Below are 15,075 nucleotides of genomic sequence, written 5' to 3' on the forward strand. Positions count from 1 at the left end.
TAGCTCATGCACTCTCTCACTCTCACTTTGTCACACAAAGTACAATGCCTGAAAAAAAACAAACAACTTGAAGTGCTGCAAAATGCATATATGTGATTTGTTGTTGTATCCTATATTTTCACACAAAGTTTATTTGCAAAGTAAAAGAAAAACGTGACATTTCTTACAGTAAACATTGTAATACAAACAAATAATACAGTAAATAAATTCAGCTGCGCAATACACTGGAAAAGAGAAATACATTACAATCATCTTCTAAAAGTACATTCCATTCAAAACAAAAGAAAACAAAAATCACCAAATAGCAAAGATTCACTGTATACAGTCAAGTATACTGTTGACCTGGCCTAATCCATTCGGTCCTTTGCATTTGGCCATAAATTTTCATCAGCATCACACCGAATATTTTCTCTTGCAATACACCGAGGAAAAAATCTCTTTGAATGCCTTATCCAGCTCTGGATGTCCTCCACATGGATGTCCATACACCCAGCAGCCATTGCATCTAAAAGTGACATCTGATCATGTGGCCGATGGTCATATACCTTCGATCTCCATGCAGAAAAAAATTCTTCAGTGGGGACCGAGGAATGAAGAGTATGGTGGCACGAATAATGACATCATCCTGGGATGGGCAATAAACCACTCTGTGACTTGGCGGGAATGATGAAAGGCCACATTGTCCCACGCAATCACAAATACTGGCAAATTCTTCCTCTCCCTCCTGTGGGAGGTAAATGCTAAATCCTACAGTAGTGGGTTACAGTAAAGACAAACGTGCACCGATGCATCAGTTTTTTCCCCAGAGACTTTCCTCAAATCACACCACTACAGTATTATACACATCAATCAAATGCCTTCAGTCAGAATGCTTTAAATAGTGTATAGAATCTGTTGTTTTGCCTGAAAATCCTGACAATTCATGTCACTGTGGATCTAGGCAGGTGGGGCTGAACTCTTAGACCCGCTTCCCTCAGGGACAGACCATGATTTACATCATGGTCAATTACTGTGGCTCTGATTTTATCAGTAAACATAATTCTTCCTCTTCCTCTCTGTTGATGTCTTCTTGCTCTTCCTCTGCCTCTTGTGGCATGCATTTTTCACTAGCTAAAGAAAAATGGCAATGGAAAATGCCAATCCAAAGATGGCCCCTTTTGTACATATGGCAAATTGGCACTAACCACACAAATTCCTAGATAGGTGCTTAGCTGAAATTACAGGCAGGTGTGTGTTTTCATTCAGCTTTCCAGCTTCAAGCATTGTAAAATTTTTGGTGGTGATCTAGGGGGATGGTGGTGGTCTAGTAGTTAGGGATCTGGCTGGGCTCCCATTAGGAACCCCAGAAGATTGTGAGTTCACTCCCAGGACGTGCCACCATTGTGCCCCTGAGCAAGGCCCTTGACCCCAACTTGCTCCAGGGGGACTGTCCTTGTAGATATAGTACTTCACTGTAAGTCACTTTGGATAAAAGTGCCTGCTAAATGAATAAATGTAAATGTTTTACTGTAATATATGTGTTGCCATACCCACTGTTTTTGCACAGAATACATTGTGTTGCGATGCAAAAAGGAAAGGGACACTCCATGACCTCATTTGAATAAATGGTAACAATTACTGCTAAAAGCATAATTATTTGTGTTAGTGCAAGTGCATAGTGTCCTTTGTCTGTCAGAATGCAGCATATTTCAAATTACAGTGCTCTAAATTTCATTAGGTTTTGACCTGAAAGTTAACTGTTTTGAACAGATTATCTAAACGTCTGAAAAATCAGCTGTAGTTGTACAAAGTTTTGCTGGTGGCGAACACTGACTGAGAGAAGTATTCATGAAATTTGGGGGAAGTGGTGATTGAATGCATGTTGTGTCAAAGCAATGCAAAAGTATACATAGTTTAGCTCACATGGTCCAATGGTATGGTGCACGTGTTAAGTGTTGTGAAAAAGTGGACATGGTATTGAGACACGCGTTAAAATGATTGGAAAAAACTGTAATCCCCGTGGGGAAATTTGTCTTTTACGCCTCCCTCAACTTGCTCTTTTTTGTAAGCATGCTGTCTGCGGGCAGATACCCGTGGCAGCGCCCAGGTAGCTGGGGGTTAAGGGCCGTCCTTGCTGAAGAACCCGCAGTCATGCTGAATTTAAAATTGAATTTTATTTTGCATTAAACATTGTGTGAAAATATAGGATACAATAACTGAAACGTGGTTGAGTGAAAAGGATATAATATGGATGGTTACACGTTGTTCCGTAAAGACCGTATAGGTAAGAAGGGAGGTGGTGTTGCAGTATATGTAAAGGAAAACTTGCAGGCAAGGGAGCTTACTGATATAAGTAAAAGTACGGAAGCTATATGGGTAAAATTAGATGCTAAAAACTCAAATAGCCTAATTGTCTGTGTTTGTTACCGAGCACCTAATGTAGCTGCCGAGGAAAGCAAATTATTTTACAGTGATATTAGGATTATGAGCAATAAAAATTATGTGGTAGTTATGGGTGATTTTAATCTACCGGGGATGCAGTGGGACATTGTTGCTGGCTCTTCTGAAAATGAACTTGAGATGGTGGAATTAGTACAGGATTGTTTTTTTACTCAGTTTGTTAACACCCCAACCAGGGGAGATGCCATTCTTGATCTTGTTTTCTCTAATAACCAGGACAGGATTGGTAAATTAGACGTTTTAGAACCACTTGACAGTAGCGATCATAACATGGTTAAATTTGAGGTTAAGTTTAGTGCCCGAAGAGCAAAGTCCAAATCAAAAATATATAATGTTAGGAAGGCTAACTTCAATTGTACGAGATTAAAACTAGAAACTGTGAACTGGATGGAGTTAAATAACAAAACTGTTGAGGAGGCATGGGAATTTTTTAAAAGCACATTATTGCAAGTGCAAGAGGACTTCATACCTGTTTCCAGCAAGAATAAATCTAGGAAATTGCAACCTAGGTGGTTTACTAGGGAAATAAAGTATAAAGTAAGGAGGAAAAGGGCTTTGTTCCAGAAATGGAAAATAACTGATGATAACAGATTAAAGCAAGAGTATCTAAATCTACAGGCTGAGTTAAAAAATGACATTAGACGAGCTAAAAGGAATGTCGAAAGGAAGATCGCATTGGAGGCTAAGGATGACGTTAAAAGTTTCTTCCAGTATTTTAACTCTAAAAGAGCTCTAAAAGCTGAAATTACTAATCTGCAGGATAGTAAGGGTCTTATAATTGAAAACGACATTGACATAGTAAATGAGTTCAATGATAGTTTTGCACGGGTATTCACTGTTGAGGACACTAGTAACTTACCAGTTCTTATTACTAATCCAACATCGTCTATAACTAATATATATATAACTGAAGCTGATGTTTTGCAAAGCCTAGCAAAGCTCAAAATAAATAAATCACAGGGCCCTGATGGCATCTTACCTATAGTGTTAAAAGAGATGAGGGATATTATTTGCCGACCCTTAGCTTTACTGTTTCAAAAATCCTTATCTGAAGGTGTGGTACCTTCTGATTGGAAGTATGCCAACATAACGCCCATTTTCAAAAAAGGGGATAGAAGTAATTTGTCAAACTATAGGCCAATCAGATCCCGTTTAACAAATCTGTTGGAGTTTTTTGAGGAAGCTACTCAGGAAGTTGATGATAAGAAGGCCTATGATGTCATCTACTTAGATTTCCAAAAGGCTTTTGATGTTGTCCCCCACAAGAGGCTCTCACTTAAACTCAAAGCAACAGGTATTTTAGGAAATGTCGCGACCTGGATTGATAACTGGTTAACGGATAGGAAGCAGCGAGTAGTTATAAGAGGCTCAATGTCACAGTGGGCCTGCGTTCATAGTGGGGTACCAATTTTAGGACCACTATTGTTCCTAATTTACATAAATGACATAGACACCAATATATACAGTAAACTGGTGAAATTTGCAGATGACACCAAGGTGGGTGGTGTAGCAGATACTGAACTAGCGGCTCAGCAGCTATTCAATTCAATTCAATTTTATTTATATAGCGCATTAACACAACATTACATTGTCTCAATGCGCTTTACATTTCTGCCTCGTAAGGACCCCCCACTGAGTAAGCCAAAGGCAACGGTGGCAAGGAAAAACTCCCTAAGAGGAAGAAACCTTGGGAGGAACCAGACCCAAAGGGGGAGCCCATCCTCCAGGGGCCGGCAGATGAGTCAAACAAACAAGATGAAATGACTAAGCTAATACAGACAAGATGAAATGACTAAGCTAATACAGGGGTTGAAATATATGTCTCAATGCAGCGGCCGACCGGTGCAGGCACGTGGTGCTTGATGTACGATGGCAGGATTAATAGACACACAGCTGCAGGATGGATGGCGAGGCATCGTGTTGAGCCAAGGGCAGGCAGGTTGGAGGGTAGTTGCCGGAGGTGGAGGTAGTTGTCTTGCAGGCCGCAGAGGCATAGACTCTTCAACGACATTGTGCTCCATGGAGCACACCCCAGAAGGGGTGAGGGAGGAAATAAGAATAATTGTGTATTAGCCAGAGTTGAGGAAACCAGAGGCAGTGCAAGCAAAATGATCGAGTGCAATATTCGTCTAGGCTCCGGCAGATCTGAGTATAGCAGCATGAGAAAGAGGGAGAGACAGGCGGGAACACAGGCATGGGGACTCCCTGAACATCAGCACTCTAGTGTAGAGCTAGAGTGACAGCACTGACGCCTCAGTTTATCCAAAGCCAATGACACCGATCTCCACCCAGCTCATCACCTCATACTGTTAGTCTGACTGGGAGTGAGGGACTAGCTGGAACCAAAACTAGGTTTCCTATACGCTAAGCTATACAAGTGCGTTTTTAATCTAGACTTGAAAAGCGAGAGTGTGCCTGAATCCCGCACATCCGCCGGGAGACCATTCCACAGCTGCGGAGCTCTGTAAGAGAATGCTCTGCAGCCTGCCGTAGCCCTGTCTACTTTAGGAACTAATAGATATCCTGCTCCTTGTGAACGAAGCAGGCGAGAAGGGTTGTAAGGGACCAGAAGATCATTGAGATATTGTGGTGCAAGGCCATTCAGAGTTTTGTAAGTCAATAGTAATAATTTGTAGTCAATCCTAAACTTGACCGGTAGCCAGTGCAGGGAAGACAGGATAGGGCTAATGTGATCAAATTTTTTAGTTTTTGTTAGAACTCTGGCAGCTGCATTTTGTACTAACTGAAGTTTATGTAGGGATCCAGATGGACAACCCGAAAGGAGGGCATTGCAGTAGTCCAATCTAGAAGTTATAAAGGCATGTATTAGTTTTTCTGCATCTTGAAAGGACAGCAACTTCCGAAGCTTGGCTATGTTCCGTAGATGATAAAATGCCGTGCTGGTAATGCTATTTATGTGAGCACTAAAGCAGAGGTCGGAGTCTACCAGGACACCAAGATTTCTGACCACTGTTTTAAATTGAGTAGGGAGGCCGCTAGGGTTGGGGTTTACAAACTTATTGCGGGCCTCCTTAGGACCGATTAAAAGAACCTCAGTTTTTTCAGTATTTAACATGAGGAAATTCCTTGCCATCCAACAACGGATGTCTAGCAGACAGTCGGCTAAAGAAGAGAGCTGGGATGCGTCACTAGGTTTAACAGATATATACAATTGTGTATCATCAGCATAACAATGAAAATTAACACTGTAATTTCTAATTATGTTACCAAGCGGTAGCATATATAGATTGAACAGTAGGGGGCCCAGCACTGATCTCTGCGGGACACCATATCTTACTTTAGTGGCTATGGATGACTCATTGTTTACATGGACAAACTGGTAACGATCAGTTAAATACGAACGAAACCACAGTAGTACTGTCCCTTTAATGCCAGTCAATGTTTCCAACCGGTCCAAAAGAATATTATGGTCTACAGTATCGAATGCTGCAGTTAGATCCAGTAAGAATAATAGCGATATACAGCCACGGTCGGAAGCCATAAGCAAGTCGTTTATCACTTTGACTAAGGCCGTTTCTGTGCTATGATTGGGTCTGAAACCAGACTGATATAGCTCGTTAGCATTATTATCTTGAAGAAAGGAGGACAGCTGGTGAGCAACAACTTTCTCAAGAATTTTAGAAATGAAGGGAAGATTTGAGATGGGTCTATAGTTTCCTAAGTCACTAGGTTCAAGATTTGGTTTCTTTAGGATAGGTCTAATAACAGCCATTTTAAAAGATTTAGGAACATATCCAAGACTAAGAGATGAGTTTAACAAGTTTAACAATGTAGTGCTAATCAGTGGTGCAATTTCCTTAAGTAGATTGGTGGGTATTGGGTCAACAAGGCTAGTAGTGGGTTTGCAAGAGGAAATTAACTGAAGGAGTTCTGTCTGCACTACAGGAGTGAAACATTCAAAGATGTTATCATTAGTACTAATAACACTAGCACTAGCAGAGGTTTGGTGGTTGTGTGCAACCGTGGGCGTGCTCGTGATGGTATGTCTAATCGTGGTTATTTTATTATTAAAAAACGCAATAAAGGCATCACTACCAAGAGCTTCTGGGACTTGTGAGTTTAACATTGAACGATTCTTTGTTAACCTAGATACAGTTTCAAATAGGAATTTAGGATTGGTTTTGTTATTTTCTATTAGCTTAGAGAAATACATAGACCTAGCAGTCATTAGTGCATGCCTATACTTAGACAGGCTCTCTTTCCAGGCAAATCTAAAAACTTCTAATTTTGTTGACCGCCATTTGCGTTCTAGCTTTTGTGAAGCTTGTTTAAGTTCACGTGTACGGTTAGAGTACCAGGGGGCAGGCTTCTTATCTCTATGTTTTATTTTCTTGAGTGGTGCTACATGATCAAGAGTGGTACGAAATGATTCTACCATGTTCACGGTTACCTGTTCAAGTTCATTTACACATGACACTTCAGAGGTTAAGTTAAAGGACTGTGGGAGCTGTTCCAGAAAAGTTGCGGCGGATAATGAGGCTATTGAACGTCTAGTATCGTACCTCTGGTCTGGGGCCTTAGGGGAGTTATGTTGTATTTGAAATGTTAAAAGGTAATGATCTGAAAGTAGAGGATTCTGAGGGATAATTGATATGTGTTCTACCAGGATACCATGACTAAGAATCAGGTCTAGGGTGTGGTTACAGGCATGAGTTGGCCCAGTTACATTCTGATGTACACCGACAGAGTCAAGAATGGCAGTAAATGCTTTTGTTACTGGATCACTTTCATTTTCCATATGAATATTAAAATCACCAACAATCAAGGCCTTGTCGGTAGTAATCACCAAGCTTGTTAAGAAATCTGCAAAATCCTTAAGGAAATTGCTATAGGGGCCTGGCGGTCTATACACAATGGCAATGGTGATTGGAGGTGTAGAACTACACTTAGATGTGCTTGCAAGATTTAGAATAATAAATTCAAACGTACTAAAGCTATAACCAGTATTTTCACGCACTCCTAGGTCGGTCTTAAATATTGCAGCAACTCCGCCACCTCTGCGATCGGGTCGAGGAGTATGCTTATAGCTATACTCAGCTGGAGTGGATTCATTTAGTGCCAAGAACTCATTCGGTTTTAGCCAAGTCTCAGTAAGACATAGGGCACTAAGATTAGAATCAGTAATGATTTCATTTACGAGCAATGTCTTAGGAGCCAGCGATCTAATGTTCAGGAGTCCAAGTTTTAGGTTTGCATTACACCTACTATCCAGAGTTGAAATAGGTCTAATTTCTCTAAGGTTTGCAAGACACGCACTACGATGGAATGACCCCCCACGATTAAAACCGCGGGGAACAGACACAGTCTCAATAATATGAAGCCTGGGTGACGACTCTAAGCGACTAGCAGGCGGTCGGTTAAGCCGTTTTGCCTGCGGCCTTGGCTTGGCTCTGGTTAGTCAGCAATCTGCCCTAAGACTGTGAGCTATGCTTTTTGACAGGAGATCGGCACCAGCCCACGTGGGGTGAATACCGTCCCTCTTCAAAAGCCAAGGCCTACCCCAGAATGTCCGCCAATGGTCTATATAACCCACACCATTTATCGGGCACCATTCCGACAGCCAGCGATGCAGCGACGATAATCTGCTGTACATTTCGTCGCCACGTCTAGCAGGGATAGGGCCAGAGCATGTTACTGACGCGGACATCTTCCTCGCAAGGCTGCACACCGCTATGAAATTTGCTTTAGTGATCTCCGATTGCCTCAATCGGACATCATTTGTGCCGACGTGGATAACAATATGCGAATACTTATGTTTACTCTTAGCCAGCACTTTTAAGTTTGATAAGATGTCGGTCGCTCTGGCACCAGGGAGACAATTAACTACGGCCGCTGGAGTCGCTACTCTCACGTTTCTTAGCATAGAATCGCCGATTACCAGAGCGCTTTCAACAGGCGGCTCAGTGGGTGTTTCACTGAGTGGGGAGAACCTGTTGGAAACGCGAATGGGTGAATGGTGCCGGTGTGAGTCCTGTTTGGACTTACGGCTATGTCGCCGGGTCGTCACCCACTCGCCTTGCTGCGAAGGCCCTGCTGCCGGAGCGGGGGGAGACTGGCTCACTATAGCGGACATATCCGGAGCCGCTAACTCTGCGTCAATAAAACTCTCACTCTCCTGAATCTCCCGTAACGTCCGGATGCGTCCCTCTAAATCTGCGATCTTCCCCGTCAGCCTGGCAACTAGCTTACACTTATCGCAGACAAACGTACCGCTAATGACGGGAGAAGAATAACTAAACATACTGCACTCGGAGCAAACGACAGGAGCCATAGTGATATACTTACGTTTAGCGGGGAAAAACTCCGGGGGCGGAGGCGATTAATCCGTCGTGGATTTGGAAGATTATCAGGAGACTATTAAGCTTGCCAAGATTTATCCGATTGCTTAATTCTAACTCTAAGTATTATTTAGGTTATGGTTATAGTTATAGTTTAAAAGTTCGCGCGGTAGCAACCAGTCTCGCTCACACAGCAAACAGGAAACACGTCACAAGATCTGGCACAAGACTGGATTCATTGACTCACACTGATTCCGCTACAGCGGAATCTTAAATTAATTAGTGACTGGGCTGACACCTGGCAGATGAAATTTAACATAGACAAATGTAAGGTACTCCATGTAGGGAGCAGAAATATAAAATACAGGTATTTTATGGGACCTACTGAAGTAAAGGTAGCTGATTATGAGAAAGACCTTGGTGTGTATGTTGATGCTTCCATGTCTCATTCTCGCCAGTGCGGGGAAGCAATAAAAAAGGCCAATAGGATGTTGGGGTATATCTCCAGGTGTGTGGAGTTTAAGTCAAGGGAGGTAATGCTAAGATTATACAATTCCTTAGTGAGACCTCACCTAGAATAATGTGTGCAGGTTTGTTCACCGTATCTTAAAAAGGACATTGCGGCCTTAGAAAATGTGCAGCGTAGGGCCACAAGAATGAATCCTGGTCTTAGAGGAATGTCATACGAGGAAAGGTTAGTTGAGATAAATCTGTTCAGCCTCAAGCAAAGGAGACTGAGGGGGGACATGATCCAGGTCTATAAGATTCTAACAGGTTTGGATGCTGTTCAACCGAAAAGTTACTTTAGCATTAGTTCAAATACAAGAACTTTTGTACTTTTGTTCAAACTGGATTTAAGGAAGCACTTCTTTACACAGCGTGTAGTCAGAGTATGGAATAGTCTTCCTGATAACGTAGTGCAAGCTGAATCCTTGGGTTCCTTTAAATCAGAGCTAGATAAGATTTTAACAAGTCTAAGCTATTAGTTAAGTTCTCCCCAAGCGAGCTCGATGGGCCGAATGGCCTCCTCTCGTTTGTATAGTTCTCATGTTCTTATGTTAACACATCATATATATGCATTTTGCAGCACTTCAAGTTGTGTTTTTTCAGGCATTGTACTTTGTGTGACAATGTGAGAGTGAGAGAGTGCATGTGCTATAAGTTTGGCAGCATGGGTCACTTTTGGGTGAAGTGTGAAGTGTTTTGGTGATTTTAGTGCATTTTGCACCGAAAGTTAACTGATAAGCTCAGGTGCATGTTTGTAAAGTTCACAGTGTAAAGTGTTTTGAAAAAGTGGACATGGTATTGAGACAAGTGTGAAAATGATTGGAAAAAACTATAATATTGATAATTTCATGTACTGTATTCTATGTTCTTTATCTGTTGCATGTTTTTACTGCTGATTTACTTTTTCACTCAGTTTCGGCTTATGACTACAGTACATCATGGAATTAAATTATGAAAATATTTAGGTGTTGTGTCTTTATATTGTGTATCCCAGCTCAGACAGAACACTTACAAATTTCCATTTCCGTTTATCAAAATTCCAGAATTATTTACAGCTTTTTATTCAGTAGACATTTTAGTCCAAAGTGACAGTTTACGCGTCTGTTCATGATTACAGAATTAGACCACATTCTGTCATTTGCTATGTACATTTATTTATTTACAAACATGTTTGCCCAAAGTGAAGCAGAATGAAGGATCGGAGCGCAGGGTCAGACTGTCCCTGGAGCCGTGAGGGTAAAGGGCCTTGCTGAAGAACCAGAGTGCATCACTGTATCAGCCGTGGGATTGGAACTGACAACCTTCCAATCACAGGCACAGAGACCTAAAAACATAGGCACACAGCACCCAACAAAAGTGCCCCCCCTCCTATTAGACACACACATCCTGGTGAGAGCAAAGCCATTTATCCAGCACCCTGGGGCAGTGACTGGGGATAAGGGCCTTGCCGTAGGACCCATTGATGATATGATACTGTGTGGGAAACGGGATTTGAACCGGCAACCTTCTGGGCATTGATGTCCAACCTTGAGAACCACACACCATCTTATGTGCATGGTAATTTCATTATTGAAGATGTTCAATATTCCATATTGAAAACCACTACAAAGTCATGTTGTAGATTGCTTAACCCTCACCAGTGTGTAACTATGTAACTCAGCCAGATCAGAAGCTATATTATGTCATTAATAATAGTTTCCTGTAATAATGAAGCTCCAGCCAAAGCTCACATGTATCCTGATGTTCTGTTACACTGTTTCATACGTTTATCAGACACATTCATCGTTTCATCATGCAAACAGACATGCAGTGCTGCACAGTGACAGAGTGTGTGTGTGTGTGTGTGTGTGTTGGGTTGGTACCCCGTCCTGGGTTATTATGGTTACCTGGGTTACTCCCTGCCCTGTGATGGGTTGATGCCCCATCCTGGGTTACTCCCTGCCCTGTGTTGGGTTGGTGCCCCGTCCTGGGTTATTATGCTTACCTGGGTTACTCCCTGCCCTGTGTTGGGTTGGTGCCCCGTCCTGGGTTACTCCCTGCCCTGTGTTGGGTTGGTGCCCCGTCCTGGGTTACTCCCTGCCACGTGATGGGTTGGTGCCCCATCCTGGGTTACTCCCTGCCTTGTCCTGGGTTACTCCCTGCCCTGTGATGGCTTGGTGCCCCATCCTGGGTTACTCCCTGCCTTGTCCTGGGTTACTCCCTGCCCTGTGATGGCTTGGTGCCCCATCCTGGGTTACTCCCTGCCTTGTCCTGGGTTACTCCCTGCCCTGTGATGGCTTGGTGCCCCATCCTGGGTTACTCCCTGCCTTGTCCTGGGTTACTCCCTGTCCTGTGATGGGTTGGTGCCCCGTCCTGGGTTATTATGGTTACCTGGGTTACTCCCTGCCCTGTGTTGGGTTGTGTCCAATCCTGGGTAACTCCCTGCTCTGTGTTGGGTTGATACCCCATCCTGGGTTACTCCCTGCCATGTGATGGGTTGATGCCCATCCTGGTTTACTCCCTGTCCTGTGTTGGATTGTGCCCCATCCTGGGTTACTCCCTGCTCTGTGTTGGGTTGATGCCCCATCCTGGGTTACTCCCTGCTCTGTGTTGGGTTGATTCCCCATCCTGGGTTACTCCCTGCTTTGTGTTGGGTTGATGCCCCATCCTGGGTTACTCCCTGCCTTGCACACATAGCTTTTGGGATAGACTCTAGACCCCCGCAACCCTGCATAGGACAAGCAGGCATACAAAATGGATGGAATGATGCACAAAGAGTTACCCATTATACATTTTTTAACACAAAGATACAGAGGTAAAGAACCATCCAGTGTTTATAGCAGGGGTCTCCAGATCTGACCCTTGATTCCAAATCCAGGCCTTGTTTTCAGTTCAGCAGGTGTTGGCCGTTGAGGACTGTGATTTGAATAGCCCTGGAATATATCGTGGTTACACATCTGGCTGACACTTTTATACCTAAATACATTATTTTCACGTTTATGAACTGAAAATGCATGAGATCATCTACAAATATTTCAGTGATAGCCTTGCATGGACACTTTATCGCAGACTTTTCTGAATTTTTCTTTATTGTCACACGACCGATTAGTCAGCGTTTTTTTCATGTTTCTATAATAAGATTTCAGCGAGTTATGAACTGAAATACACGAGAAAGATAGGCTACTCAGCATCGCCGACGATGCCGTTGACTCCAGAGGGTTAAGGTAACACCAAAAAATACTGTTTTAAAAACACTTGACCCAAATCCATATCGTATCGGATCGGATCGAAACAGACTGGATCGAATCGTGATAATCGATTCTAAATATTGAGAATCGGAATCGAATCGATTCTTGAAATTTGAATCAATACCCAACACTAGTCTTAATGGTGCACAATTTTAGAATTAACAACGGTGGTCTGGGTTTTAAGAAAAATGTTTAATCAGTGGCAGAAGAAAATAATTCTACTGAGAAATATACAGCTCATAGTGCATCAGGTGGACACCATTGTTCTCTGTGGGTCAGTTTCTGTTGGCTTTTCTGTTACCTGTCCTGCTCCTCTTCTACAACACGAACCCAGCAACGAGAACCAGAGCAGCAGCCACACAGCCAATGACAATGGCCCAGGAATAGCTGCTCTTTTTAATTGCCGTGTCACTGCTGCTCTTTTTAATTGCTGTGTCACTGCTCCTCTTACCCTGATTGTTCCTCATGTTCTCCTCCAGCAGCACAGCAAAGTCATCCTGGAGGCTCTTGTGCTGCATGACACAGCTGTAGCTGTTCATCTTCCAGTCCTCAGGCTTCACCGTGAGTTTTGAGGAGATCTGGAATGTGTCCCCGTTTGGCAGGGTCTCCCCCACCTCCACATCGCTGTACATGTCCTCTCCATCTTTCTGCCAGGTCACCACGATCCCTTTGGGGAAGAAGCCGGTTGCGTGGCAGGTGACAGGAGAGGAGGGGTCCTTCTGCAGCAGAGACACCTCAGGGCGGACTTGGGGAGAAAGACAAAAACATCCATAAATAAAATGCTACACTTCATCACCAGCAATCCCTCCTGTAAATACATAATGTGATTAATATTCTACACATTTTAGCTATAAGCCTGCATCAGGACAGAGACAGCTGTGCCCCCCCGGCTGTATTCTTTAGTATTTCTGCCAGAAGGTGTTAATGATCTAATACCATCTAATACTGCTGATTGTGAGAATCAGTCCAGGTGGGACGGCAGACAGAAGCACATGGGGGGGGGGAGGGAGGGAGCAGAAGCTGAGAGGAGCTTAAACATCACCGGGGCGGGTCTCAGGATTAGGATCGTCTGCTGGGAATTATACTGACATACTTTCCACATACTAGAGTAGTTTTTGAAAGCTGTCAAATTACCGCATACCATAGTACAACCTTGGGTGCACTGAAAGTATGTGCTCATCTCCACCCCAGGATGTCCAGACCTGCTGTACTGTACCTGTCCTCTCCAGTGTGCTCTTCCCGTAGCTCACATACTTCTTCAGCCACTCAATGCACTGCTGGGTAAAGTAGCTTTTTATATTTTCTAACTCAGCTCTGTCACTGTCCCACTTCTGTTTAGTGGGAATCGCCTGCACCACTGGAGCCACATAAGTCATGGTTCTGAAGTCCAATGCAATGAAGTCACTCCCATCATAGCCATATAGATGAAAAGCACCTGTGGCCCCAGTTTCATCATCCCAGTCACAGCCGTACATCCACTGAACTGTGTGGATACCTGAACAGAAAGAGGAGAGAATTAGCAGGCAGGTTTGATACGGTTTCACCCTCTGGGCGTCATTTTCACAGCATTTCAAACAGGCCTGTCAGCAGCTCCTCACTCTCAGCATCCTGCATGTACACTGCAGCTTTCAGGCCTTTTTAACTGTGTGACATTAAATTCACACACAAGCTGGAAAAGAGTAAAAATTGACATCACAGCACACATACAAACAGCACAAAAGGCTGAGGATGTAAGTGTGTCATCACAAGTGTTTCTAAACACCTTCTTTAAAAACAACTGTACCTTGATATAAAAAAGACAAACAGCCTCAGTATTGATTTCCCTGCTGAAGCTACGTACCAGTGTGTCTAGCGAGTTACTGGACGGTGTGACTGTGGATCAGTGTGTAAAAGCACATTAGCAGAATTTTTTTTTTTCTGTCATTTTTGCTCTCATGTAAGAATAAATTACTCTAAATAAAGTCATCAGCTAAACACGCACAGCCGGCATAAGTAAAAATGTGGAGTGTCGCCCTGAAACAGAAAAACACGTCACACTGTCAGGGTCACTGTCATAAACATGCAGCACTTACCTCCAGTTTGGTTGAAACGCTGCTTTGCCACTTCTATGTTGTTTTTGAACACCGGCTCTATACCAATGTAGGTCTGAGTGTTTTTGCCCCAGTAATCAGGACCCACAGCCTTTGTCACCCAGTCCTGACGAGGAACCTCTTTGCGTATGTTACTGTCATAGTAAGTAAAGGGCTCCCCGTCCACCAGCCCTACGGTCATAAACTCTGGGACGTTCAGAATCCCTGACGTACCGCTGTACGCCAAAATCTTTGAATAATCTCACAAAAGAAAAATAACTGAATTACCCTTTCTATGTCAGTATGGCAAAAGATACTGTCACTGTGGTCAAAACCGAATCTCAGAATATAATTTTAAAGCATAAACCATATTTGTTATCTTGTAGTGCAGTGGTTCTCAACTGATCTGGCTTTGGGACCCACCATGACCCCTTGATGACGTCGCGACCCAAAATTTTCAACTTCTCAAATTTATTGAATGAAAAAATGGTGCAGTTTGAACCTCAGATAGTAAAATAGAATCACAGTATGCCA

At 43.2% G+C, this 15,075-nt stretch overlaps 2 protein-coding genes across 2 annotated transcripts in view; both read right to left on the reverse strand.

Annotated features, from left to right (window-relative positions):
- Positions 1–14,753, reverse strand: part of LOC111837240 (class I histocompatibility antigen, F10 alpha chain-like) — a 105,744-nt gene extending 90,991 nt beyond the window's left edge. The window contains exons 1-3 of the mRNA XM_072705837.1: positions 14,545–14,753; positions 13,689–13,967; positions 13,087–13,217 (exon numbers count right to left, since the gene is read on the reverse strand). Of these exons, the coding sequence (XP_072561938.1) occupies positions 13,087–13,217; positions 13,689–13,967; positions 14,545–14,743 (609 nt within the window). The 5' untranslated portion in view covers positions 14,744–14,753. The remainder of the gene's footprint in view (positions 1–13,086; positions 13,218–13,688; positions 13,968–14,544) is intronic.
- LOC140581976 (uncharacterized) lies at positions 7,844–8,731 on the reverse strand. Its single transcript, XM_072705983.1, has one exon. The coding sequence runs from the start codon at positions 8,729–8,731 to the stop codon at positions 7,859–7,861; it is 873 nt and encodes a 290-aa protein (XP_072562084.1). The 3' UTR covers positions 7,844–7,858.
- Positions 14,754–15,075: the final 322 nt, after the last annotated feature.

Source organism: Paramormyrops kingsleyae, chromosome 23 (genome assembly GCF_048594095.1).
Source record: "Paramormyrops kingsleyae isolate MSU_618 chromosome 23, PKINGS_0.4, whole genome shotgun sequence".
Lineage (NCBI taxonomy): Eukaryota > Metazoa > Chordata > Actinopteri > Osteoglossiformes > Mormyridae > Paramormyrops > Paramormyrops kingsleyae.

Coding starts and splice junctions, on each gene's coding strand:
- LOC140581976 (XM_072705983.1), bottom strand. CDS start 8,731: ATGGCTCCTGTCGTTTGCTCCGAGTGCAGTATGTTTAGTTATTCTTCT.